The sequence below is a fragment of the Ochotona princeps genome, chromosome 20, assembly GCF_030435755.1.
Source record: "Ochotona princeps isolate mOchPri1 chromosome 20, mOchPri1.hap1, whole genome shotgun sequence".
Taxonomy (NCBI): Eukaryota; Metazoa; Chordata; class Mammalia; order Lagomorpha; family Ochotonidae; genus Ochotona; species Ochotona princeps.
In genome coordinates this window covers 25,416,348-25,441,141 of record NC_080851.1, presented here as the reverse complement: position 1 = coordinate 25,441,141, position 24,794 = coordinate 25,416,348, and the positions used below count along the sequence as shown (strand labels likewise).

Below are 24,794 nucleotides of genomic sequence, written 5' to 3'. Positions count from 1 at the left end.
CTGTCTTATTAGCTATTCTCTGTAGGTAGGACTCCATCAGCTGAAAAATTCCTGATAGGAGATTCACAGCTGGGGCACCTCAGGCCTGCATCCCTTACCCAAGCAGAGTTTCCAAAGAGAATGCATGGATGTCTAATTTCTCAGGAGAATGCAAGGAAACTGTACATGTAATCAATGTTCACAAGAAAATTTGCAACAGCCCTCCCATGCTGATGGTTTGTAGTGCTTGGGATGATCTCCAGCTAAGCTTGCAACTCAGGTCTGACACCATTTAGCCGTGATGGCCTGACAAGGCCAGAGCCACAGTTTGGCTGCCCAGCCCTGATCCTCCCTTGCGTCTGCAGGTTGAAGTTATGCATATTGTGTGTGTGTGTGTGATATCTTACAGCACGTGTACACATGGTACACACTACTCCTGCTACTGTTGGTGGCTTGCATTTGGATTCCAACCCATTCTTGGCCTGTTAAGCTATTCACCCAACAAATCTTGAACTGTCACCTCATTGTGAGGCTCTGCCTGGCTGAAAATCCTGCTCTCATCCAACTTCCCTGGGAAAAGCCCATTGCAGTCCATTTGCAAATGTGTGCATCAATAAATCAGAAGTGACAACACACACACGTGGCTTCTCTGGGAGAAGAGAAGGGAGGGAAGGGAGTCGACTCTTCCACCCTTGATTTCCCAGATGGTCCCCAATGCAATTTGTGTGACTTTATTAGAAATACGTGGAGGGACAAGTCACCTCTAGCTTTCTTGGTGGCTCATTCTGTACGTCAGCAGATCTGCCCCCTTCTTTTCCGAAGCCCATGCGGGTGTTTTTCTGTTAGTCTAGTCACCCTCCACTGAGCCAGGCAAAGGAATCTGGCTCTCTTCCAGTTTACAAGTATTTCCTGTTCAGTTCTCACTTACCCAAGTGGTAAGAACATTCATTTTTAAATTTTTCTTCGTTAATCAGTCTCTAAATTCCTTTATGCTTGCTCCTCAGTTGAGTCCATCATATCCACCTATTTCTGGAGCTGAAAATGCCTAGAAGAATCCAGTCTTCCAGCTGCAATACCCAGACGTGCAGTAACATGTATCTTCAGCTCACTCCACAGCCACATGTTTCTGCAGGTACTTTCCCAGGAGCCTTGTCATGCCCCCACGTGCTTCCCTGCAAATGCACACTTAGTCTTGTCAACCGAGAGAAACATAAAGCAATAATGTGGAAACATGGCGATGTGCAGGTCAGAGCTGGGCAAGGGGAACTCAGGTACCATTGTACACTGCAGGTGTATCCAAGGAGGCTGGAGGCGGAAGACTTTGGTAAAGTCAGAAATGAGGATTGTGCCAGGTATTTTCCAATAATCATCTTTGGTCACAGGGATCGACAGCAAGGGTGACAATAATGAGTGGTGCAAGAGACAGTTGGCAGCTGAACAGATGTTCTTGTAGAGGGACGCATTTTGTTTAAAATGGTTTTGTTGGAGATGGCAGTGGCCGCTGGGACAGCTTATGGCTCTGGCAGTCTTAGGTGATAGATTCTAACATGCAGTCGTGCAAAATGATTCCCCTTCCTTTAAAGCCTTCTGGCTTCACTGTGGTTATTGTTGTGATTACAGTTGACACATGCAACTCCACGTTGATTCTGATGACACAGGCAGTCTTCTCTGTGAATCTGCTAATTGGGTTTTAAAAGTACCAACATTGAGATGTATGCTGATAACATCCAGTGCTGGTAAGATACATACGTAGGGGAATCACAGTTCCTGTTCACAATGTTGACAATTCCAATTGACATAGCCCTATTTGAAAAAATGTTTTCAGCAAAATGAACTTAAATTTTAATTTCATCTTTCTATGAACAATTTAACATATGCCTGTATGTGATATGAGATCTTTTATTAAAAACAATGTATTCTAGTTATGGATCAAACAGAGTTTGGAAGAATTCACATAAATCTATCCCAGTTATATTTTTTCCCCTGAGGCAGGGTATCTTCTAAAATAACATTTAAAAATTATTGGACTTTTTTGAGGGACTGGCTCTTAAAAGTTGTGGCATAGTTTTTAAGTTGCTATCTGCTATCTGGGACCCTGTCAGAGCACTGGTTCAAGTTTCAGCTGTTCCTCTTTGGATCCAGCATTCTTGCTAATATGCCTGGGAAGGGAGCAGCAGAAGATGGCCCGGCACCCATGTGAGAAACCCGGATGAAATCTTTGATCTTTGTTTTAGTCTACCTCAGATCTGGCTGCCATGGCCATATGGGAAGTGAACCAGGGGATGCAGTTTCACTCACTCACTCATTCACTCACTCTGTCTGATACATAAACATATTCTTAACATTATTACACTATTTTTCAATAGTAGGCATACTTTAAGTTTAATGGAAATAATAGATGTATGACACCAGCTTTAAAAGTTTTTTGTTTGTTTAATTTGAAAGTCAGAGTTAGAGAGATCTTCCATCTACTAGTTCACTCCCCAGATGGCTTCAGTGGCCAAAACTGGACTGGTTGGAAGCCAAGAACTTCTTCCAAGTCTCTTACATGGGTGTCAGAGACCCAGGCACTTGGGCCATTATCTATTGCTTTTCCCGCCGTTAGCAGGAAGCTGGATCAGAAGTGGAGCAGCTGGATAGAAGCCAGCAGTGTAAGTGATACCAGCATCAGAGGCAGCAGTTTTATGCTCTGTGCCATAATGCCAGCTCTCTGACGCCATCTTTGCCACACTCAGGATCGAGAGGCATTTATGGCATGAACTGCTCTAAAACCCCCATGGCCGCCTCTGTCTCAGAGACTGAAGAGCCTTCTAGGAGCCAAGCCCAGAATTCTGTTTTCCTCGAAGAGCAGGCCAATGGCACCAACTTTACAGAATTTGGAGATTTTAACACCTAAAGTTTTCTCAAGCTAGTGTCTGAGTCTTCAGTGGTGCTTCTGGGCATCTTTGGCCAGTTCGTATATTCTCTGTGTTGATTAGCTTTGGGCTCTTTATCCATATTTCACGTACATGACCTTGTTACCTATCTCTGCAAGGTTTTGAACGTGTTCTGGGCATCTAAATCCTTTTCTCTTTTCCTTCCTCTTTAACGTAAGCAGAGCCCTGTTCCTTGGCTGCTTCTATTTGCTCATTAGTGTTTACTTCACAGAATTTTTCAAAGGGGCCGGGGGAATTGGGCATGGCCTTTTGCCGCAGAAGCTACTATCTCTTGTGTCTTCAACCTTCACTCTTGCTGAACACTATACTTGCTCCGTGTGTCATTAGGAGAATTCCAATGCCCCATGCCATCAAGATGGTGATGTAGTGAGACAATGGATTTGAAACCAACTGACTGGCACTCCTATAATTGTATTTAATTTTTGTATGATTGGTCTGTAAGGAAAATTATAAAATACAAGTAAACAAAAGAAGGGAAAAAGAAAAACAATTTTTGGTTTTTATATCAGGTATGGTAACTCTTTATTTTTCAAAGGTGTTTATCTTCACTGTTTGAAAAGCAGAGAGATCTGCTGGTTCACTCCTCAAGTGCCCACAATAGCCATGGTTTGGCCAGGTTGAGGCCAGGAGTCCAGAATGCCGCCTGATTCTGCCTTGTGGATGATGTAACTCCATCATCTGCTGCCTCCCAGGGTGCCCTTAACAAGGAAGTGGTATCAGAAGTGGAGTAGTCAGAACTTGAACCCAGATATCTGATTTGTAATGCAAGCATCTCAAGGAGTATCTTAGCCACCACACCAAAACACTGCTCCTTATCAATCAGGGTTAATGCCCTCTAGATAATGTTTGTGTATAAATATTTACCTTTTCTTAGAATTATCTTTTACTAGTCATCTTGTAATCTGATTTATTTAATATTTAAAAATGCAGCACGAATATTTCCTTATTTTTAAAGATACATGATAATAATGGTAAGCCTAGAATTTACTAAATGTCAGACACTTTTTAAATTTTGTCTTATTTTAATTTCTCACAATTTACTTGATGCCCATTCTCCATTTATTTTTCTGCAGTGTCCTGTAAATGGAGTACATAAATTCTCAGTCTGGGTTTTTTTTTTGTTTTGTTTTTGTTGTTTTTTTTAGTATCTGCAATGCATGACTGGAACATGCAATGAAATATTGTGATGTAACCAGAGCTAGGTTTTAAACCTAGAGTGTAACCCCAAGGTTTAAAGGTTTTAAACGTAGAGTATAGCCCCCAAGATCTGTGCTCTTGGCTGTCCAACCCACACTGTCATTTTCCCAGTTAAGTGCGTGATGGTGATTGAACCCCCTCCCTTCTCTCTGCACCTGCAGTTCACTGTCATCACACCCAGAGCAGCAGTGGACAACTTGTTCATTTGTCTGCACTTGGGCTGGGTTCCTCTGAGTGGAATTGCTAAGTCCAAGGCCTGGCACAGTTTTTAAAGGTTAGGAGCCTGCTAGTCTGGGTTTTTAAAGTAGTATCTTTTCTGAGACTCTCTGAGCTTTACAATCCATTGTGCCTTTTTATGAATGCATCGTTCTCTTCTAGGTTCAAAGACATATTTAAATGTAAACAGTTAACATGTATAAATATTCAGCTTCTTGTTCTAGTTTCTCTCCTTTCCTTCTCCATTGTACCCAGTTGTAAAAACTGTGTCTCAAAATCATACCTTTTCACGAACCTTTAAGTGCTCAGTTTTCTGGTAGCTTGATCTGCCTGGGTTTATTACCCAGAGTCAAATGCACGCATGCTATGTGATTCCATTGTTTGGTCTAGAGGCAATTTTCATGCTACCATTTATTTGTCTTTTAACTAGATTGTTAGTTTTCTTTCAAGCTTTATAAGTATGGAAATAACAAAGGTGTTACATAGTAAGTTTTCCATTTTCCTTGATTCCCGCACATACAAATTGGGAAGATTACGTGACCGGGAGAAATGAGGTTTCAGAGACCAGCAAGCATCTGACTCGATTTTAAAACACTGAAGAAGCCTCTTGATTGTTCTGCATTTCTTTTTCCTCATTTGCCAAAGGAATTAAATGACCTTGAAAACCTATTCTATAACTTCAAAAAAGCATCAAAATAGTTGAGTAAAATATACATACACACATGCACACACATAGATTAAAGAAAGAGTTGCTTATTTTATCTGAAAGGCAGAATTATGGGGGTTGGGGTGAGAAGAGAGATATCATCTATGCATTGTTTCATTCCACAAATGGCCACAACAGAGCTGCACCAGGCTGAAGCCAAAAGCCAGGAAATTCTTCTGGTTCTCCCACATTCGTAATAGGGACTCAGCTACTTGGACCATCTTTCACTGTTTTCCCAAGCCATTATTAGCCTGGAGTTGGATTGGAAGTGGAACAACCAAAACACCAACCTTATATGAGATGTTGGCAGCAGCTTAATCTGATGTGCCACAATGCGATCCCCAGTGAAGTAATTCTTTAAAATGTTTTGTGTGAGGGGTGGGTGTTTGTTGAAGTATTTAAGATGTTACATAAGTGCCCATTGCTGCGGTGACAGGGGGCAGAGGTGGACTGGTGGGGAGGGACTGTCCCCAGCAGGGAACCAGCTGGTGCTGGTCCCTTTGCACCTTGGTAGTGCGTTGTGACTTGCTTTGGGAGGCTAGGAAGGCATTGGCAGAGAGCTGTCTGGGGTGGCTGGTGGTAGCGGTGGGTTCGACCTGCCCTGAGTGTTGCAGGGGAAAGAAAAAGATGCCAGATAGGATGCGTGTATCTTATATCGGAGCGTCTGGATTCAAACCCTACTTCTGCGTCTAATTCAGTTTCCTTCCAATGCACAACCTGAAAGACAGCAGGTGATGATGGCTCAGTAATTGGAACCCTGCCACTCAGTGGAAACCTGGATTGAGTTCTGAGACCTGGCTTTGACCCGTCCCAGCCCTGGCTGTTCCAGGCATTTGGGGGGTGAACTGGCAGATGGTAGATCGCCCCCTCTCCCTTCTATCCTCCCTTTTTAGTGGAATAAATCAATAAAAATAAATGAAAAGTACTGAGTCAAATTGGGCCAAATTGCGTGTGTGTCAGTGGGGTGATACTGGGGACAGTTCAAGATTTGCTGCCGCATATTAAAGATGTTCCACGCTCTGTCTGTTGACCAGGGCCTCCTGCCAGTGTTTTAGACCTTTGTGAAGCATGTCTTGGGGGCCAAGGTAATTATAGTCGTTCCACTGAAGCATGACAAATGGCCTCTCACTTTGAATTCCTTTGTGGGAGGGGAACGTCTTCCATGACAACAGCCCTGGAACTTAATTACAGGCTCCTGATCTGGGGTAAGAGTGAAGACAGTCTCGGGATGTGTTGAAGAGACGAGAGGCAAGTGTGCAGGCCTACCTGGGCAGAGTCAGCCCTGAGCAGTGTGGCAGTCATCCCAGCTCTGTGGAAGTCAGTAGAGCTGACTGCTTGCTGGGTGCTGTACTTCATACACACTCTCTCGCTGAATTCCCACAACATGTCTTCTAAGACACAGGTGATGGCTATGATATTTTCTGTTTTTATAAAGGATGAGTATTGAGAGGCCCCTATAAGACGTATTCTAAGTAACTTGTTTCAGATTATTCATCCAACAGTTATCAGAGGTGGGAAATTGAACCTCGTGAGCTCTTTCATTAATTTAGTACCTGTTTTGACTTTGTGTTTTGAGTGTGTTTGAGGTTGGGCCTCCTTCTCAGGGCTATTAGTGTGATGACGTCAGTCACAGCGAACCGACATGTCAGTCAATAATTCTGCATAGTAACAAGGGCAATGAAGAAGGTCTTATCCAGATGCTTATAAGTGCTGTGGGCAAGGGAGTGGGCTACTTTGCACAGGGTTGGGAGGGGGGAGCCCCTGAGAGGTGATACTTGGGTGGAACCCTGTGTGGCAGAGCCTGAGAAGCCATGGCAGGGTCTCAGGGAAGGGCATTTATGTAGAGAGTCTGCACAGCAAACCCTTGGGGGCTTGGAAGAGCTTGGCTTGTTTTGCAAACAGTGACAGGCAAAAAGGAGACCCATGTCTGCAGTAGAGCCAGAGAAATGGGCAGATGCAGGTTGACATAGGACCTGACCAGCCACAGCATGATGTTGGTGTTTGATTCTCCATGGAGGGGCAGGGGGAAGACACTGTAGGACCTGTGCCAGTGAGTGTTAACATCTCCTGCCTCCAACACCAACTTCCCTAACCTCTGTAAAGGAGCAAAGGACAACCGTGCAAAGAGCTTCCTGCAAGTTCCGTTAAGGGACAGAATTCTAGAGTCATCGAAGAACAAGACTGAAAGGATGTCCAGTCTAAGCCTCTGACTTTAGGTAAAGAAAAACCTAGCAGGTCCGAGCCAACCATCTGAGCTCTATTTAAAGACCTGCATGAAGGGAACCACTTCCTGTGTCTTGGGGCTACCTCGCAATGCACAGGAAGTGGTCCTCCAGGGACTGAGCGAACTCTAGGGGAGGTTGTTCTTGCTTCCTTAAACCAATCTGCTCTGAAATAAGACATGCCAGCTCCAGGGTCTTGGTTTCCTGGGGATTTACACATCTGTGCAATATGTCCTCATGTGTGTGTGATGATTTTTATCTATTTGTGAAAAATTACTATTTTTGAAAAATTTGAGGTGCAGAGAAAAACAAAGACAGAGACAGAAGAAAGGACACTCCTGTCCACTGATTCACTCCCTCAGTGAAGGCTGGGGCTACAGCCCAAGGCCAAAGCCAGGAGCCAGGGACTCAATCCAGGTCACCCCCATGAATGGCAGGAGCCTAATCCATTGAGCCATTGCCATAGCCTTCCAAGGTCAACATTAGCAGGAAGCTTGTGTCAAGAGCCAGAGACAGGCATTGAACCCAGGCACTCCAGTATGGAATGCAGGTGTCTTAATCACTGAACTTAAATGCCTGCCCCTGAGAAATTATTTTTCAATAGCCCATTAATTTTTTAATGTATAGATTATAACTTTTCTGATGAGGTGGCACTGTATCTGGAATTTTATTGTAAACCCAGTGACTTCATTTATTTTACTTGTGGTCTTGGGGCAGAAGCACTGATGTTGCTATTGGTCTTTGTCACATAAAGGATGAGATTGGTTGTTTAGGTTAAAAGTTCACTGTTTCAAGATAACTGTACTCTTATGTTAAGAGCCAAAGCCCATTGTAAGTCAGCATACTCAGCCTGTGTATTAGGAAAGTGATGGGGAGGAAACTTGATGCAAAGCTAGCAGAAGCCAGAGTTAACATTTAGGAGTGAATGTGTGCCTGTTGGCTGATTTTCTATATGTAGGTTCCTGACAATACAGACTCAACAACATGGATTGATTTGTATGAAACATGCCCTGGAGAGGTTTAGTTGATCTCTGGGATATGGGGCACCCAAGAGCAGCACACTAGTTATGTAAGAACTTGACTTAAGCTACACCATGCAATGAAATAGGGCTCAGGAAGTTTGCAACTCTTGACTTAATTTTTATTTATAGATAGTATTGTTTCTTGGGAAGAAAGCATGCCCACACCATTTTACTGGGTGAAGTTAGAAAATTTCTAACAGGAGCTGGGCCTGTGAAGCTACTGGCTCTTGGCTTCAGCTTGGCTCAGCACTATCCCTTGCAGACATTTGGGGAAGTAAACCAGCGACTGAAAGAATGAGTGGTTTCTCTCTGCCTGTGTGTGTCCCTCCCTTGCTCTGTAGCTCTTTCCAAATAAATAAATAAGTCTTTTACAAAGAAGGAGAAAAAGAATGAAACAAAAAACAAAAGCTCTAAGAGGACAGATTGCCTGGGAAGTGCAGGGTGTTAAAACTATCTCCTTACCGAAAGATGCTGAGCGAGAGAACCGTGAAGCTTGCCTACAGAATGACAATTTGTGATGTGGGGAGAAGAACTGCCCCCTCCCCTGGCTACTTAAGCTAGAATATGTTTCAGCAAAGTCTTGTGGTAGGGAGCTCAGGGGGACATGTAATAATCAGGTCAGAATTCTAAATCCTGCTGTCAGCCCCGGGATTGTTGAGGCGACTGAACAAGCAGATTTCCTCCATTGTCTGCTCTTTTGATGAAGAACCAACCCCTTGCTCTCTATTCTCTCACAAGCCTTTCACTCGAGCACTTCTGATTGCTAAGAGATTTCTGGAAATGTTCTCAGGCACATGCTGCAGAGCATTCACTGACACGGTGCAATTCCAGGGGACCCTCTGTGTCTCTGCCATCAGACTTGGCTTTTTAGGAGTGTCCTGGGATGAGCTACACACATTCCCAGAGTTCGTGTGACAGGCATCCTTACCGCCTTGCATCTTAACAAGTCTGTATAGTGGCTAGAGATCTGATTGGAAACTGTGAGATAAATTACATGTTTGTAATGTCAAGTTAAGCAAATGTTTGAAAGGATTACTAGAGGGTACAATCAAGTTAATTTACTTTAAAAATCTTTTTTGATATGTTAGGCTCTATGAAAATGGTAGAGCAATTGATTTAGCTATGGAAAGTAGGGGGTGAAAGTGGTATTGAGCCCACAGGGTTTCCATGCATGCCGCCTCCCTCTAGTCCATGGAACTGTCCAGAAATGCATTCGGGCAGTCCCCAGAGACAAAATGCAAGCACTGCTGACAGTCTGTTTGCTCCTCCACCGCAGACACACGTTGACAGTTTGACGTGCCTGCTGACGGATTGATTTCTTTCTTTTCATTTCAGATGCTGAGGAATACCAGCCGCCAATATGGAAATCTTACTGTGAGTACCCAAAATGTAAAGTGCCCCTCCACACTCCTGAGGAGTTGCCCTTTGGAACAATTCATGCTATTCCTGCAGCACACAGGAGTAGTCCCCACTCCAGTGCTAGGCACCCAGCCCTTTGTTTTCCCACTAAGCTGAGCCCACAGTCAGGGATCACTGACTCCTTACCCTTCTCTAACCAGGACCTGTAAAAACCCAATGCCAAGTCTATGATGGTGCTCTGACTTCCTATTTGGGGTGATGTTTTGCGTTTGTTTGCCAGTTGTGTCCAGTGGATCCAGGAGAAATGTGTTGACTTCCCTAATTTGTGTGCTTGGCTGACAGATCAGGTAAAGGCCATGATCTCAGACAATGTTAACCCATGAAAAGTTAACAAATCACAAGGAATGTTGGGCAACCTCACTGCCACACACTTCAGCTACTCTTGTGAAGGCTGGCATGTGACTTCACTCCAGCCTGCTCGTCTTCCTCCTGGCTATCACTGTCCAGCTCAGAAGCTGTCCCTTGAGACAGGGCAGGATGGTGGGAAGTTGCAAAACCCATTGTGCTGACAAGCAGAGCTGCAGCTGCTCATTCAGGCTCGCTTCTAGACGGCAACGTGAGAACAATTATCTGTGTGGTTACTGATGGTGCTGTGGCTGCTACTGCTGGCCAGCGGCTGCAGAAAATGGCTGTGGCCCAGATTCTCACCAAAGCCCTTACAGACAGGTGTTGATGTCATCTCCATCACACACAAGGAAACTGTGGCTCAGGGGTGCTAAGTAAGGTTTCAGGAAATGTGGGCAGTGGCATTCAGAGCAGGACCACAGGTCAGCATTGTGATGCAATGGATAAGGGTGCCACCTGCGGCATCAGCATCCCATGTGGGCGCTGGTTCAAGCTCCAGCTGCGTTTCTTCCAATCCAACTCGCTGCTAAGGCACCTGGGAAAGCAGTAGATGCTGCCCAAGTGCTTGGTGCCCTGCTTCCTGCGAGACCCAGATGAAAACTGGTTTTAGCCTGGCCCAACTTTGACCATTGCAGCCATTTGAGGGAGTAAAAGAATGAAAAACTCTCTCTCTCTCTCACAACCTGCCTTTCAAATGAATGAAATAAACCTTTTAAAACAGAACAACAAAGTTGGACCCAGAGCAAGCCTGACTCATCACCTGAAAATCTCCAAGTTATCATTCTTCTTATTAAAACATTTTTAATTTTTGTATTCATTTGAAAAGCAACACACACACACACACACACACACACACACACACAGACAGAATGGAGAAATCTCCCATCCATGGGTTCATTCCCGTAGTGCCTGCATCATCTGTGACTGAGCCATGCCCAGGCTGAGAGCCTGCAGCTTAACCCAAGCCCCCTGCATAAGTCGCAGAGACCCAGACACTTGAGCCATCACTGTGAGCCCCAGAATCTACGTTAGGCCAAAGCTAGAATTTGAGGGGAGCTGAACTTGAACCCATGCATGCTGAGGTGGGATGTGTGCATTCTAAGCAGCGTCCTAATTACCATGCTGTAAGCCCACCTCTGAAATTGCATACACACATAATAAATGCATATGTAGTATACACCCACACATGTATATTTGTTGCAAAACAGCATGCAATGTTGCAATGTTTTTTTTTAACAGGACAATTTCTTTTCTACATGAAAGAGAAACATTAGAGAAAAATAGAAAGTCAAGAATCAAATGTCTCATCTTGTACAAGTCAGCCCTCCCCAATTCAAATCTCCTTTCCCCTTCCCCAGTAACTGATTTCCTTTGGGAAAGTACAGCCCCCAGTTGTTTAAAAAGAAAAACCTATTTCGTACTGAGACGTTTTTGCTGCAGTCTCTGTTTTCATTTTTGCCAGATGCCTCTGTGCTGGACCTGCTGTCCTTCAACTTGCCCCTTCCCAAATGTTTTGCTTCTGCCTCCCTGTGCCAGCCCATCCAAAGGCACCTGCTTCTTTATTATACGAGTCTGTTCTTCCATTTGTGAAATAGAGGGGTTGTGCTGGGTCCCCAAGGGCCTTGCCATCCAGGACTCTGCACTCTGATCTTCGATTTTAGAAGGCAGTGCTAATGACTTAGTAATTGGATGTTTTTGTTTGTTTGTTTCCTAATGGACTGTGAAGTACTCTGACAGTAAATCAGTCAGATATCTGCAGTGAGAGGTACTGGACGTTCTGTGACTTACGATGCCTTACACACGGCCTTGCACACATGAACTACCAATAAATATTTCTTTATATGTGAGAGCTTTACTGAAACAAGAAGATGGCATTAGCTCCAATGAATTTCATCTTTTTCTAAAAGACCTGGAGCCACCCAATGTATCTTTTTAAAGCACATCTATGTCTTAAGGAAACTAAAGAACAATTGCTAATTACCTGTTCACAGTATTGATTTTTACCTTAGTTTTTTTTTCTAATTTAACCAAGTTATGGGTTTCTCATTTGCTGTAGAATCACAAAACTTTATCTGTGAAAGGAAATGCTTGAGGCTGTAAACTCTTCCATCACACAGTCAACCTATAGCTATGCAGGTTCCTTTTGAAGACCTTCAGTGGTGTGGAGCTCCCAGGAGTGTGGGGACTATGCTACCCAAGGCAACAAAAACATGTTGCCCACACCCTGCAGTGCCACGCTAGGGAAGCAGTCTGCTTTGGTTGTCCTAGACCTGTGGAGTCTTTAAGTCTGGCTGCTGCACTGGTTCTGCACGTTCTCAGACTTGTGTCTTGCATCCTTTTAATCTTTCAGCAAATACTTTCTGAATACCAGAGGTGACTTGAGAAGAGTCAGCAATGGATCAAATGTGGTCCACACGGTTCTCCAGTTTACATGCTAATAAGGAAGAGAGCTGTAAATCGATAAATTGCAAATAGACTTTAGTAACAAAATAATACCTCTCTAGCTGCTGAAACTGGGGAGGAGGTTAAACTTGCCTGTGGATCTTGAAAGATGACCAGGAGAAGACATCCAAGAGCCTTGCAGAATATCCTGGGATGTTTTCAGAAAGTCAGATACATGAGGTAGGCATTGGGTGCTGCAGTGAGATGCTGCATGGGGTGCCATGTCTCATGTTGGGGTGCCTGGGCTTGAGTCCTGGATCCACGTCTGGTTGCAGCTTCTGGCTACGACTTACCCTGGGAGACAGCAGGTAATGGCTCAGATAGTTACGTCCCTGACACCCACATGGGAGACACACATCAAATGCCTTCAGCCTGATCCAGCCCCAGCTGTAGTGGGCAACTGGGGAGCAAACTAGCAGTTGGGAATACTTCACTCCCTGTTCGCATAAGAATACTTCACTCTCGCTGTGTCAAGTAAAATAAAAATAATTTAAAAATATGCTAAAATGATAGCATTCTCCAATCTGAAAATCCAGCAAAGCCATCGGAATATAGAATTTATTTTAAATGGCCTGTTGGTAATCCCATTATGAACTAACTGTGGGAATCACCTAGCTGTTGCCTTTGAAATGCTCACAAAATCATCCTTGGGGGAGAACGGTTTTCTATATTCATGTCAAACTCATTAGCAGAATACTTATGGTATCCATATTTGTCCTTCACACACTTGTACTAACTTTAGCAGTTTTTTGGCACTATCAAGTCTCTTATATCTTTACTAATTGGAGCACATTTTTTTTTGCCACCATAAGTTTAAAAATTCATGGTTTGTAATGATTGTAGACACATATCAGAGTAACCCTGTATTTACTTTTGCTTTTATTGACTATTGTTGGCTATTTGATATCAGATTTTATTATGAAATATTAATTCCAATTATGAGATTATTTCTATTTAAAATTTGTTTAGCTTACTTGAAAGAGTTATGGGGTGGCGGAGGAACAGAGAGAGAAAGAGAGAGAGAGAGAGATCTTCCATCTGCCGTTTCACTCCCCAGGTGGCCACCACAGTCAGAGCTAAGCCAGTCTGAAGCTGGCACCCAGGAGCTTCTTTGGGGTTTCCCACATGGGTGCAGTCTTTGGCCCATTCTTTGTTGCTTTCCAGTGCCATTTACATAGATCTGAACTGGAAGTGGGATAACTTTCTTCTAGATATAATCTCATGGAGCTGGTGTAGCCGTGTATCAGGCTAATCTGCCTGACACCAGCATCCCATTGCTTTATTTATTTATTTATTTATTTATTTATTTATTTATTTGTGATGTAGAGAGATAGGGGAGGAGAGAACTCCAACGTGTTCATTTGCTGCCCACATGCAAGTTGGGAACTCTATCTAGGTCACCAGGTAAATGACAGGAACTCAGTTACCTGAGACATCACCACTGCCTCCCGGAGTTAGTCAGGAGACTCGGGCGCTCCAGTGGGGGACATGAGCATCTTGAGCACTAGGTCAAACATCCATCCCCTGTTTAGGGTTTAATGCTAACTGCAGAGCTCCTGGTTACAAGCAACAGAATCTTCTGCTCAGTCCAACTGATTGACTTAAGCAAGAAAGTCCAGAGGTGCTTGTTCCAGCCACGTAAACGACAATGCCGTAACCCTGTTTGTATCTCTTCTTGATTCTACCTCCTATATTTGTCTCTGCAGTTTGTATACTCTTCTCTTGTGAACCCCAGATAGCCATTAGGATTAGTGTTTTCTCTATCAAAAGCAGTCAGCAGACAATCCATTTTCTTGACACTCCAAGCAGCGTCACCATCGGATTACCGTTGATTGGCCTGACTTACCTGTTCAGAGAACTGGAATATGCTAACTGCCATAAACCAATCAAGACTCATTACTGTTCTCAGGGGAGGATCCATTCTATGTCACATGGATTAAAAAGTTGGAGTAGTGTCTGAAGGAAGGACAATGGAAATCGATCCTAGGGAAGCATACCACTTAGGAATGTAGAAGACTTTGGGAATGTAGAAAAGAAGAAACATTAGAAGTCAGCCATCTCAATATTTTATACCAAGTATAGTGTTCATCAGTGAACTCATTCACACAGCAAATGCACATCACATCTCTGCTTTGTTAGATCTCTGGCTTAAGTTGGTTCACAAGATTGGAGTTCTGATCATAAGGATGGGTTCGAGTAGGTCTTCCAAGACCCTGATTTCATGTGATGGTTTTCCAGTTCCTGCTCACTCCTCCCCTCCTTTCCTTTGAGGCTAACGTGATCACACTCTTAGCTATTTTCACAGAATAATCTTGTCCTAGAAGTCTTATGCAGTGATAATCTGTAACTCTCAAGACCAAAACAATACTATCAAGTTCACTGAAAAAAAAAAAAACGCAACACTCTAAACTTTATGCCAGAATTCTGTGAACTAGCAGACAAGTTCAAAAGCCAACCATCATGGGTATTCTCTGAGAGATTTTATTTTCTAAGAGGCCAAGTGCCAATTATGCAGCAGGTGCTGGAGCTGACAGCACTCCCGGGAGAGTATCCTAGGCAAATAGGTCACAGAGTCCTAGCTTGTGCCTGGTTTTCTGAATAGGACTGTAGAACCCTGACTGTCTGATTGGCGAGACCCCCAGACACCAAGACCATCTGGTGGGAGTATTTATTTTTTATTTTTTTTTAAAGATTTTATTATTATTATTGGAAAGCCGGATATACAGAGAGGAGGAGAGACAGAGAGGAAGATCCTCCATCCGATGTTTTCACTCCCCAAGTGAGCCGCAACAGGCCAGTGCACGCCGATCCGATGCCGGGAACCTGGAACCTCTTCCGGGTTTCCCACCCGGGCGCAGGGTCCCAATGCATTGGGCCATCCTCAACTGCTTTCCCAGGCCACAAGCAGGGAGCTGGATGGGAAGTGGAGCTGCCGGGATTAGAACAGGCGCCCATATGGGATCCCGGGGCGTTCAAGGCGAGGACTTTTAGCCGCTAGGCCACGCCGCCGGGCCCATGGTGGGAGTATTTATAATAGTGACCTCGCAGCTCTCTTTAGATCTCTGAATCAGAAAAGCAAGGTTGGGGACAGCAATTTATCAAGTTCTACCCAAATTGTTTTCCACACACTTAGGTCGAGGCGCCCCTATTTGGAAGGTAGGTAGCCCGCATCCTTGGCTGCCTCACAGTGCCCTTAGAGAAGGGAAGCTACCTCCAGTAAAATCACACCATGTGTTAGCAAGGCAAGGATTTGCCATGGCAGCCGAGGTGCTGGGAAGCACCTCCAACTCTCTGCTCTTGAAGATTTCCCCTCCCCAGGAAAGCTGAGAATGCATGGGCGGTGAACAGGGCTATTCTTGCTCAGCATCGAGGCCATGTGGCTTTACCCTGCTCATGGATTCCAGTGCCCACTTTGGTAGGAAGAGGCTACTGCTGCCATGTCTTAGAAAATGGCGGTCCAATCTGAACTGTAGCATTTGCAGTTCGTGAGTTGCCTGTGTCATTGGCAGGAGCAAGTCGGTTTTATCTCTGAGAGGACAAGTCAAGCTTTCTTACTGAGGAAGCAGCTTAATGCTGTCTCTGTGAGCCCTGGGTCTCAGTGTGCTTTTAGATTCTTGGGGTGGTAAGGACACCTACTCTGCAACCCAACCCCTCCCCAACCTCTGGTGGTTGGCACACCTACCCAGCCAGCAGCTTATTCCCTTGCTGGGAACTCTTCTTAGACAACAGGAGAGAGCTCAGGGCTGGGAATGCCTGGAACATATTTGCATCATTGCTATAGGAGCAAACTCCATCGTGTCACTTCTCTGCTCACACGACTGCCCAAACCATGACATTCGGTCTTGGACTGTGCTGACTGTGCTTCCCATGTAAGGAGTGGCATTTTCAGATCCTGTGGCATGTTCCCATTACCTTCACGTGCCTTGGAGATTTTTCTCCTTGGCTGTTTGTTCAGTTATCGCTGGCTGGGAAAGTGCTGGGCAGGCTGTTGTTGAAGCTAGAAGACACCAGGGTCTGTTTTTCACTTGGCTGCCATTGCCAGGTTGCCACCTTGTCTTTATAGACAGACACTCACCAGAAAGTTCTCATTGTCCGCCTCCTCTCCTGGGAATGATGTTTCAGTCTCACCTCCTGGTTCCACTTGGTGTGTCGTCATGTCCTGCCGATCATCCTGTTGAGTCGGCTCACCTTCCCATCTGCTCTTGCACGAATGTTGCTGCATCTCAGATTTCCACAGTAGTGCAAGCAAACCACTTGTCTCTCTCGCTCCAACCCCTTTTTAATACCCTTTGAACCACCACTCCTGAAAGTGTGTGAGAATTTCTGGAAGATGGACTCATGCCAGATGGACAGAGAGAGCATCACTGGAAGTGGAGTCTAGGAATCTGAATTTCATAACAGCATCTCAGAGATCCTGAGATGGCACCTCCCCCCCCGCCCGCCCTCATCTGCCGAGGTTAAGAAATGCAGTTCCAGCTCAGGGTTCCATGCTATGCATCTCAAAGTTGTTCTTTTGTCTGTGTTGCATTGGTAAGGGAAGAGGAGGTGAGAGACACACAGAGAGGTAGATATTCCATCTGCTGGTTCCCTCCCCAAATGGCTGCCACAAGTAGGTCTGGGCCAGTCTGAAGCCAGGAGCCTGGAACTCCATCTGGGTCTCCCACATGGGTGGCAAGGAACAGAGTCTAGGTGTGTTAGAGCGGATGCTGGCTTAGCAAGCCATGGTTAATTTGCTATGCTACCATACCGCCCCCTAGTGATGGTGGGATTATATACAAGCAAGTTTTGGAAGGCCTGCAGAGACCTAGTAGTGGAAGGGTGAGAATGAACTATATAGATCTTGGGAAAGAGCAGTTCAGGTAGAGGGGGTAGTCAGTGTAAAGGCCTGAGGCACAGGAAAAATCAACCAGAGATTTGGAATCAAAGGATACATTTTTCGGAAACTCTGGAGCAAATATTCCACCTCTCTGAATTCATTTCCTCCTTTTTTTTTGGTATTACTTTATTTATGAATTCCATCAATTTAGAGAAACATATAATAATAATTTTTTTTCTGAAATCTGCCATAGTTGAGAACTTACAGATTTGTATTTACAAGAAAACAGTGCCAACATTTATTTCAATATACACTTGAGGAATGCAAATGGAATATTATGATACATAGGATAATAGGTAATTGACAAATGACTGTAATACCATCATCAGTAGCTGGCCACAGCACTTGAAGAGTTTACCATTTATAGCAGGAATCCCAAATACAGTCATAACTCTAGTGGAAAGTTATTATTGCTACACAAAATTTACATTTTTTAATGAATTTCGTACCATAAGTGATATGTTGTCATGACACATTTATCTTTTATTCTAGAAAGAAAGCATTGCATTTTATTTTTTTTTTGTAAAGATTTATTTCTTATTGTAAAGTCAGATACACAGAGAGGAGGAGAGACAGAGAGGAAGATCTTCTGTCTGATGATTCACTCCCCAAGCGGCCACAATGGCCAGACCTGCGCTGATCCATAGCCAGGAGCCTGAAGCTTCATCTGGGTCTCCCACGGGATTAGAACCGGTGCTCATATGGGATCCCGGCGCATTCAAGGCCACTGCACCGGGCCCTAGCATTGTGTTTAAATACTAACAGGGAATAGGATCGTTAAACACCTCCACTCAAAAAGCTTAATCAATGTCTATCAAGAACGATTATTCAAGATATGGATATCTAACAAGAGGAGGGATGACTTTAGCTTATCCATTTAGCTGTTGTTTATGATGGGGCAATCCTGTACTTGATAACATTCATAAAAGTGTCAAAGAACACAGGTTTGGGGTTATCCGGCTATGAGATACAAAAGAGAGACGCTTTAAAAGGCCATGCTGGGGCCCGGCATCGTGGCCTGGCGGCTAAGGTCCTCGCCTTGAACGCACCGGGATCCCATATGGGCGCCGGTTCTAATGCCGGCAGCTCCACTTTCCATCCAGCTCCCTGCTTGTGGCTTGGGAAAGCAGTTGAGGACGGCCCAATGCATTGGGACCCTGCACCCGCGTGGGAGACCCGGAGGGGGTTCCTGGTTCCCAGCATCGGATCAGCGCGCATCGACCCATTGCGGCTCACTTGGGGAGTGAATTATCGGACGGAAGATCTTCCTCTCTGTCTCTCCTCCTCTCTGTATATCTGGCTTTGTAATAAAATAAATAAATCTTTAAAGGAAAAAAAAGGCCATGCTGTAATTGATCACACTTACCTGTGGAGACAAGGAATTTGTTAGGAGATAAATCCCATTGCATTTATTTATGTTTCTATTCATTTGAACATCAGAAAGAGAGAGAGAGACGAGTATGAATCTTCCAACCACTAGGTTTGCTCTCCAAAAACCCACAGAGGCCCTAGACTGGGGCCTGAGGCTTAAAGGTGAACACACAGTCCACGCAGTCCAGGTCTTCCATGTCGGTAGCAGAGAGCTACATCACCACTGGTTCCAAAGGACTGTATGTATGTAAAATAATGGGCTGGTGAACACACTGATGTATTCTTGAAAAAAATGTTTATCAAAATAAATTAAAGAACATGTTGCAAAGAACATTTGTAAAGAACATTTTAAATGCATACATTTAAAATAAATCTGAGAAAAATTTATATTTTCTATATTAGTTGAAATACATTGAAAATATAGTTCCAAATTTTGAATCAAAATGGAATGCTGAAGGTGGACATATAGCCTAGCTGGCTCAACTTCTGGCACAACTTCCTGTTTCCTCTTTAGAAAAGAGAATGACAATGCAAAGTTAATTTTCCTGGGTTCTTAGAAAGATTCGCGAAAAGTATGGTTCTTGGTACATGGCAAGCAGTTAGCATGTGGTCCCCTTCTGTGCGCCCTGACTTCATTCATCCTCAAAACCTCCAATGTAATGTGTGCTGAGATAAATTACAAAGGAACACTTGGCTGGAGTGCTTCTTTCTCTCTCTGTCTTTTAAGGATTTATGTATTTTACTTGAAAGTCAGGGTTACAGAGAGAGAGAGAGACAGAGATCTTCTATCTGCTGGTTCACTCCCCAGTGGCCACAATGGCCAAAGCTGGGCTGAAGCCAGGAACTTCTTGCAGATTTCCCACATGTTTGCAGGGGTCCAAGATCTTGGACCATCCTTTGCTTCTTTCCCAGATACATAACTAGGGAGTTGGATTGGAAGAAGAAAAGCCAGGGCTTGAATTGGTGCCTATATGGGATGCCAGAACTACAGGTGGAGGTTTAGCTTACTATTAGTGCTGGCCCCCAGAATATCTTAAATAGAGTTGCATGCCCATGTAAGGAGAATTTTTTTAAGTTTTGTTACATCGTATCTGTATGAGGACCCATTGACGGGCTCCTTCCGTTGGGGCTTGGTGACCCACAGCCCTGTGGAGATAACACTTCTCCCTCCTCTGTACTTACCTCATTCATCTCATGTCTCCCCCCAAAAGATCAGTCTGAAAAGCAAGAGGTTGTGAAAGGAGAGGGGAAAAGAGAGAAGCGACTTGTGTGTCATTCACTCACAGACCAGTTGTGTTTCGGGATGTAACATTTCAGAGGCACACTCCTCTGTGAACGCCTGTTCTCTCCCTGGTTCGTCAAACAATGTCAGCGTCTAAATTCAGGCATTTTGTTTACCCTGTCTTACTATTCAGATACTCGCACACTTAGAATTTCATCGTGAAAAAAAGTCAAAAGAATTTGAGCAGCACCTGGTCTTCCAAGAAAGGCATCAAATGAACAATGCCAGTAACAATTATAAAGCTCCAATGGCCTTATAAGAATAAAAGAGAAATCAATTTTGCCAGTTTACATTCATGGCAGCTAATTTCCATATAAATGATCTGACTTCATCCAGTCTGAAAAAAAAAATGTGTGTGTGTGTGTGTTTTTTTTTTTTTTTCAGTTAAGATGTGCTAAGGTGGAAAGAGTTGAAGGCATGCTGGGTGTTGGGATGGGTTGGTGTTTTCTAATGAGAAGTATCTTTTTCTTTCTTTATTGGCAGTGTATCAGCTACAGCAAGAGGCACCGCGTCCCAAGAGGATCATTTGTCCTCGGGAGGTCAGTACTCAGCTCTTCCTCATCCCTCTTGTTAAAGATGATGTCAGCACCGTGTTGATATTGGAAGCATTGCAGCTTTCCTGGGAGCTGATTCTTAGTCGTGTAAGCTAGAGTGTCAGCAGATTTCACATCTTCATGTTCTGTGTTTTGAAGTCAGACACCAGTTTAAAAATACCCACAAACTAACTGGGAATCCGAAATCTCTTGCCTTGAACCCTTGCAGAGCTAAATTAAACATCCTTGGCATTAAACTGTTCCTCCAACACACACACACACACACACACACACACACACGCACGCACACACGCACAAATTTGTATTCTGTCGTTTTGGGTTAGTGTTATGTTGATTCTTTTAGCACTGTTTAATTTTGCAGTGTTTCTAGCTAAGAAAGACAAAGCTAAGAATGACAAAGGTCTCAGTGCTTTCAACACCTCTATCTTGCCAAGATTTGTGCTTTGTCACACTGGCTTGACATTTTTTTTGTAAATGGCCACACCTTACCAGAAAAGTAACTGTGCTATAAAAGCACAGTTGGAAAAAGCTTAAAAGGCACATGGACGTGTCACTGCCTTCCCTCCAGGCTCTAGTTCCCAAGATACCAGCAACAGTTGAAACGTTGGCCCTCATCTCAGTCATTCTGTTTTCATTTAGCACTTTTTTTCATTTTTAAAATATATTTATTTTGAAAGCCAGAGTTACAGAGAAAGTAGAAGAGAATCTTTTCCTCTGCTGATTCACTCCCTAGACAGCTGCCACGGTGGAACTGGGTCAGGAGCCAGGAACTCCATCCAGGTCTCCCACATGGGTAGCAAGGGCCCAAGTACTCGGACCATCCTCCACTACTTTCCCAGGGCGTTAACAGGGAGCCGGATCAGAAGTGGTGCAGCTGGGACCTGAACCAGCTCCTGTACGGAAATGTTGGCATCACAAGTAGTGGCTTTAACTGCTACTACATGATCCCTCAGCCACTTTTTTTTTTTGAAAGGCAATTTTTACAGAGAAGAGAGAAATAGAGATAGAGAGAAGGTCTTCCATCTGCTGGTTCACTCCCCAAGTGCTGCAATGGTCAGAGCTGAGCTAATATGAAGTTGGGAGCCAGGGGCTTCTTCTGGGTCTCCCACAGGTGTGCAGGATGCCAAGGCCTTGTGCCATCCTTTGTTGCTTTCCCAGACCATAAGCAGAAAGCTGATCTGGAAGTGGAGCAGCTGGGACACAAGCCAAGGCCTATATGGGATGCGGGTGCCACAGGGTGGAGGATTAGCCTGATGTGCCACTGTGTGAGCACCAGCCAATTTTTTTAATAACCAAAATAATATCTTTGCAGCCAAAGACCCATAGGCTCTTACTTGCTTTGTCATTATTGCTTTGACACAATGTAAAGTAGCAGGCAGCTTTTAAAGTGTGCACTTGAAGAGGTGGGATGGGGAGCAAGCGGGGCTCCAATGCCAACACCCCAGAGGATCAGGCTTGAATGCCAGAGCCTTCTGTCTCTAGATGTGAACCTGTTTCAAAAGCTTGGGTATGTGCATGTCTATTGGGAGTCCACTTCCATGGCTTATTAAGTTTTTCTACTCAAAATGTTACTCTTGAGAGAGGATTGAATTTCAGCAAGTCGTCTTGGTTTTAATAGAGAGAAGACATTTCCATCCCAGGAAAATGGGCAACAGAAACGTTCTGATGCATGTGAAAAATTCCAGGCTGGGTTCCGACGGTCTGATCTTGTACTGTCACTACTTCTGCCTTCTGTGGTCCTACGGATTTCTAGCAAAAAGTCAGACAAATACAACTGCTTTAATGAGCAGTTCTAAGTAAGAGTGCTTTCAGAGAGAATTAAGAAGCAGGTAGTTCAACATTCCTTCACAGTTTTGTTTCATTTAGCATTCCTCAATTTCCTGCAGAGAAATTGAGGTGCTTCAGTATTTTGATGAAAAGAATGTTCAAAGTTAGAAAAGAACAATGGACTCTACTGAAGAGTCACCGGCTATGGTCAGGCTCCAGCCCTTGAAACTTAAGCATACAATACTCAGATATTTGTTCATTTATTGAACAATGTGTATGGAAAGCCTGTTTCAGCTATTGGCATTTTGAATGTCATTAAAAAAAGAGAGAACAAAATCTGGGTGTGATTAAATATATATGCTTAAACCTTACCTCTGTGTGTGAGAGAGACAGAGACTTTGTGTGGATGCCTGCAGTGAAGACAGGCCTTCCTGGGGTTGGACTGAAATGTTTCAGCCACACGCAACGGACTGGGGTCTCCTGCCTATCTGTTTAATGTTCCACAGCTCTCGTCGTCAGCCGTAGCTAAAGGATGTACCAATTGCATGTGGCTTTTCTTCCCCTTTTGTCTGTCTTCTAAGTGCAGCTTCCCACTTTTAACCTTCAGCCAGTTTCATCTGTGGGTAAGCCCTGCTGATCAGTGCCCCTAGGAATTCCATATTCCCTTTCTGCTTTGAAACCTGCCACAAGATGAGACTTCCCCAGCAGGCAGCAGGTGTCAAGTTCTGTGGGGTCAAGTTTGCTGGAAGCCCAGGTGCCACTCAGCGAGTGCCAACAGGGCTGGCTCCCGTTTGCTTTGTCCTCCAAGGAGAAGCTAATTGTAAATGATTCCTGACCACATTGTGGCATTTTCCAGGATTTGGTCTCCTTGCAAGGGAAGGCGCTGCCTGCTCTTGGATGCTGGCAGAAACCCTTGCTCCCGCTGCCCATAGGGTTTCATCCAGTGTCTCTTTGCCTTGTCACACACCTGCCTGCTCCAAGTACCTGGCTAATGAGGACAGATAACCCTTCCATTAGAGTGTGTGGCCCGAGAAACTGAAGCTTTATTAATGCATTTACATAAAGCCTACAATTATGAACTTTTTCTGTTGTATCTCGTGCCTGAGCTACGTCTGAACAGTGCACATCTTCCTTTCCAACACGTTTTCTTCGGTTTGTTCCCCTCTCCCAGCCACTCCTTCCCAGGTACCAGGCTGGATTGCTCTCCTACCCTTGTTCTCTCATATTTCTCTGATGGTTAATAACCTTCTCAGGATGTGAGCATCTGTCACGTTGCACCTATGGGATAAATCCTCACATTGGAGCCCCGAGTGAAGCCTGTGGTTACGGACACAGGGACCACTGTTGCTCCAGGCTCACCTGGCATGCTACAATGCTGCTGTCAGCAGATCCTAGCCATGGCAAGGACCTTGCTAGAGAGCTCGATGAGTCAGGTGTGCAGACCCATGCTGCATGCCTAATACTACAAGCTTCGTAAGGCAGAGGAGGCAGGAAGCTCAGCTGTGGAGACAAGTAGGTCTTGCGACTTCTGGCTGTGCCACTTTGCAGCTTCTTGGTTTGGAACCTGAGGTTAGGCATCTGTGTTTGCAAGGTGACTACAGTGGAACGTAGACAACAGCTGTCTACTGTGGCACGTGATGGGTGTTCGAGAAGCCTTCACAGTTCATGGCAGGTGTAGAAACCCATGGGGAAGCCTGCTGGGAGACAGTCACTGGGGACAAAGTGAGAGTCCATATGTGAGGGCCACACTGCAGTGACCAAGAAGAAAGCAAGATGCTCAGGTCAGGAACTAGGCTCTCAGGAAAGAAAAGAGATTCCAAACACATCTGTTTATTGTTGCTGCTTGTGTTTCTATGGAAACTTCATCAGTCTTAACTGTAAGTATCTCCCTTGCATTCAGCCAGACCAAGCAACAGTGCATAATCAGTGTAACTGTCTAATGAAATGAGGGGGGAGAAATAAACAGAGATTGCAAACATGAGGCACTTACTAATAGCATATCTGACTTTCTCAGTGTTGCTGTTAGGGTGGTGGGTTGGGCTTTTGGCAGTGGTCAAGGTACTTAAACAGAGACTGGTACTTTTTTTTTTTTTTGTGGAATGGACCAGGTTTCTTTTTAGTTTTTCTTTTTTTCCTGAGGCCAAAATTTCAAAATCTACTTGCATGACCAGTTTACAGTCAGGTTTCCCCAGAATAAGCTAAAAGACACACCCAAGAAGGAGAAGTTCCTTTGTGACAGTAAATGATGTGGTGTCATTTATCTTTTTGGGAAATGCTGCAGTGAATGTGGGATTATTAAAAAAATAATTCCATAAAAGGGAAATAAAATTACGCACTATTATTTCAAATTGTTCCCTTCTCCCTTGCCATAGAATGATCTATTGGGGGAAACCTTTTTTTTTTTAATTCAGAAGTGAATTTGAGAACTAAGATTTCTTGGGTTCCTAATCAGAAGCAGTT

At 44.3% G+C, this 24,794-nt stretch overlaps 1 protein-coding gene across 1 annotated transcript in view; it reads left to right on the top strand.

Annotated features, from left to right (window-relative positions):
• CHN2 (chimerin 2) overlaps nucleotides 1-24,794 on the top strand; it is a 262,947-nt gene that overhangs the window by 131,203 nt on the left and 106,950 nt on the right. The window contains exons 2-3 of the mRNA XM_058678065.1: nucleotides 9,614-9,652; nucleotides 20,497-20,552. Coding sequence (XP_058534048.1) covers nucleotides 9,614-9,652; nucleotides 20,497-20,552 — 95 coding nt within the window. The remainder of the gene's footprint in view (nucleotides 1-9,613; nucleotides 9,653-20,496; nucleotides 20,553-24,794) is intronic.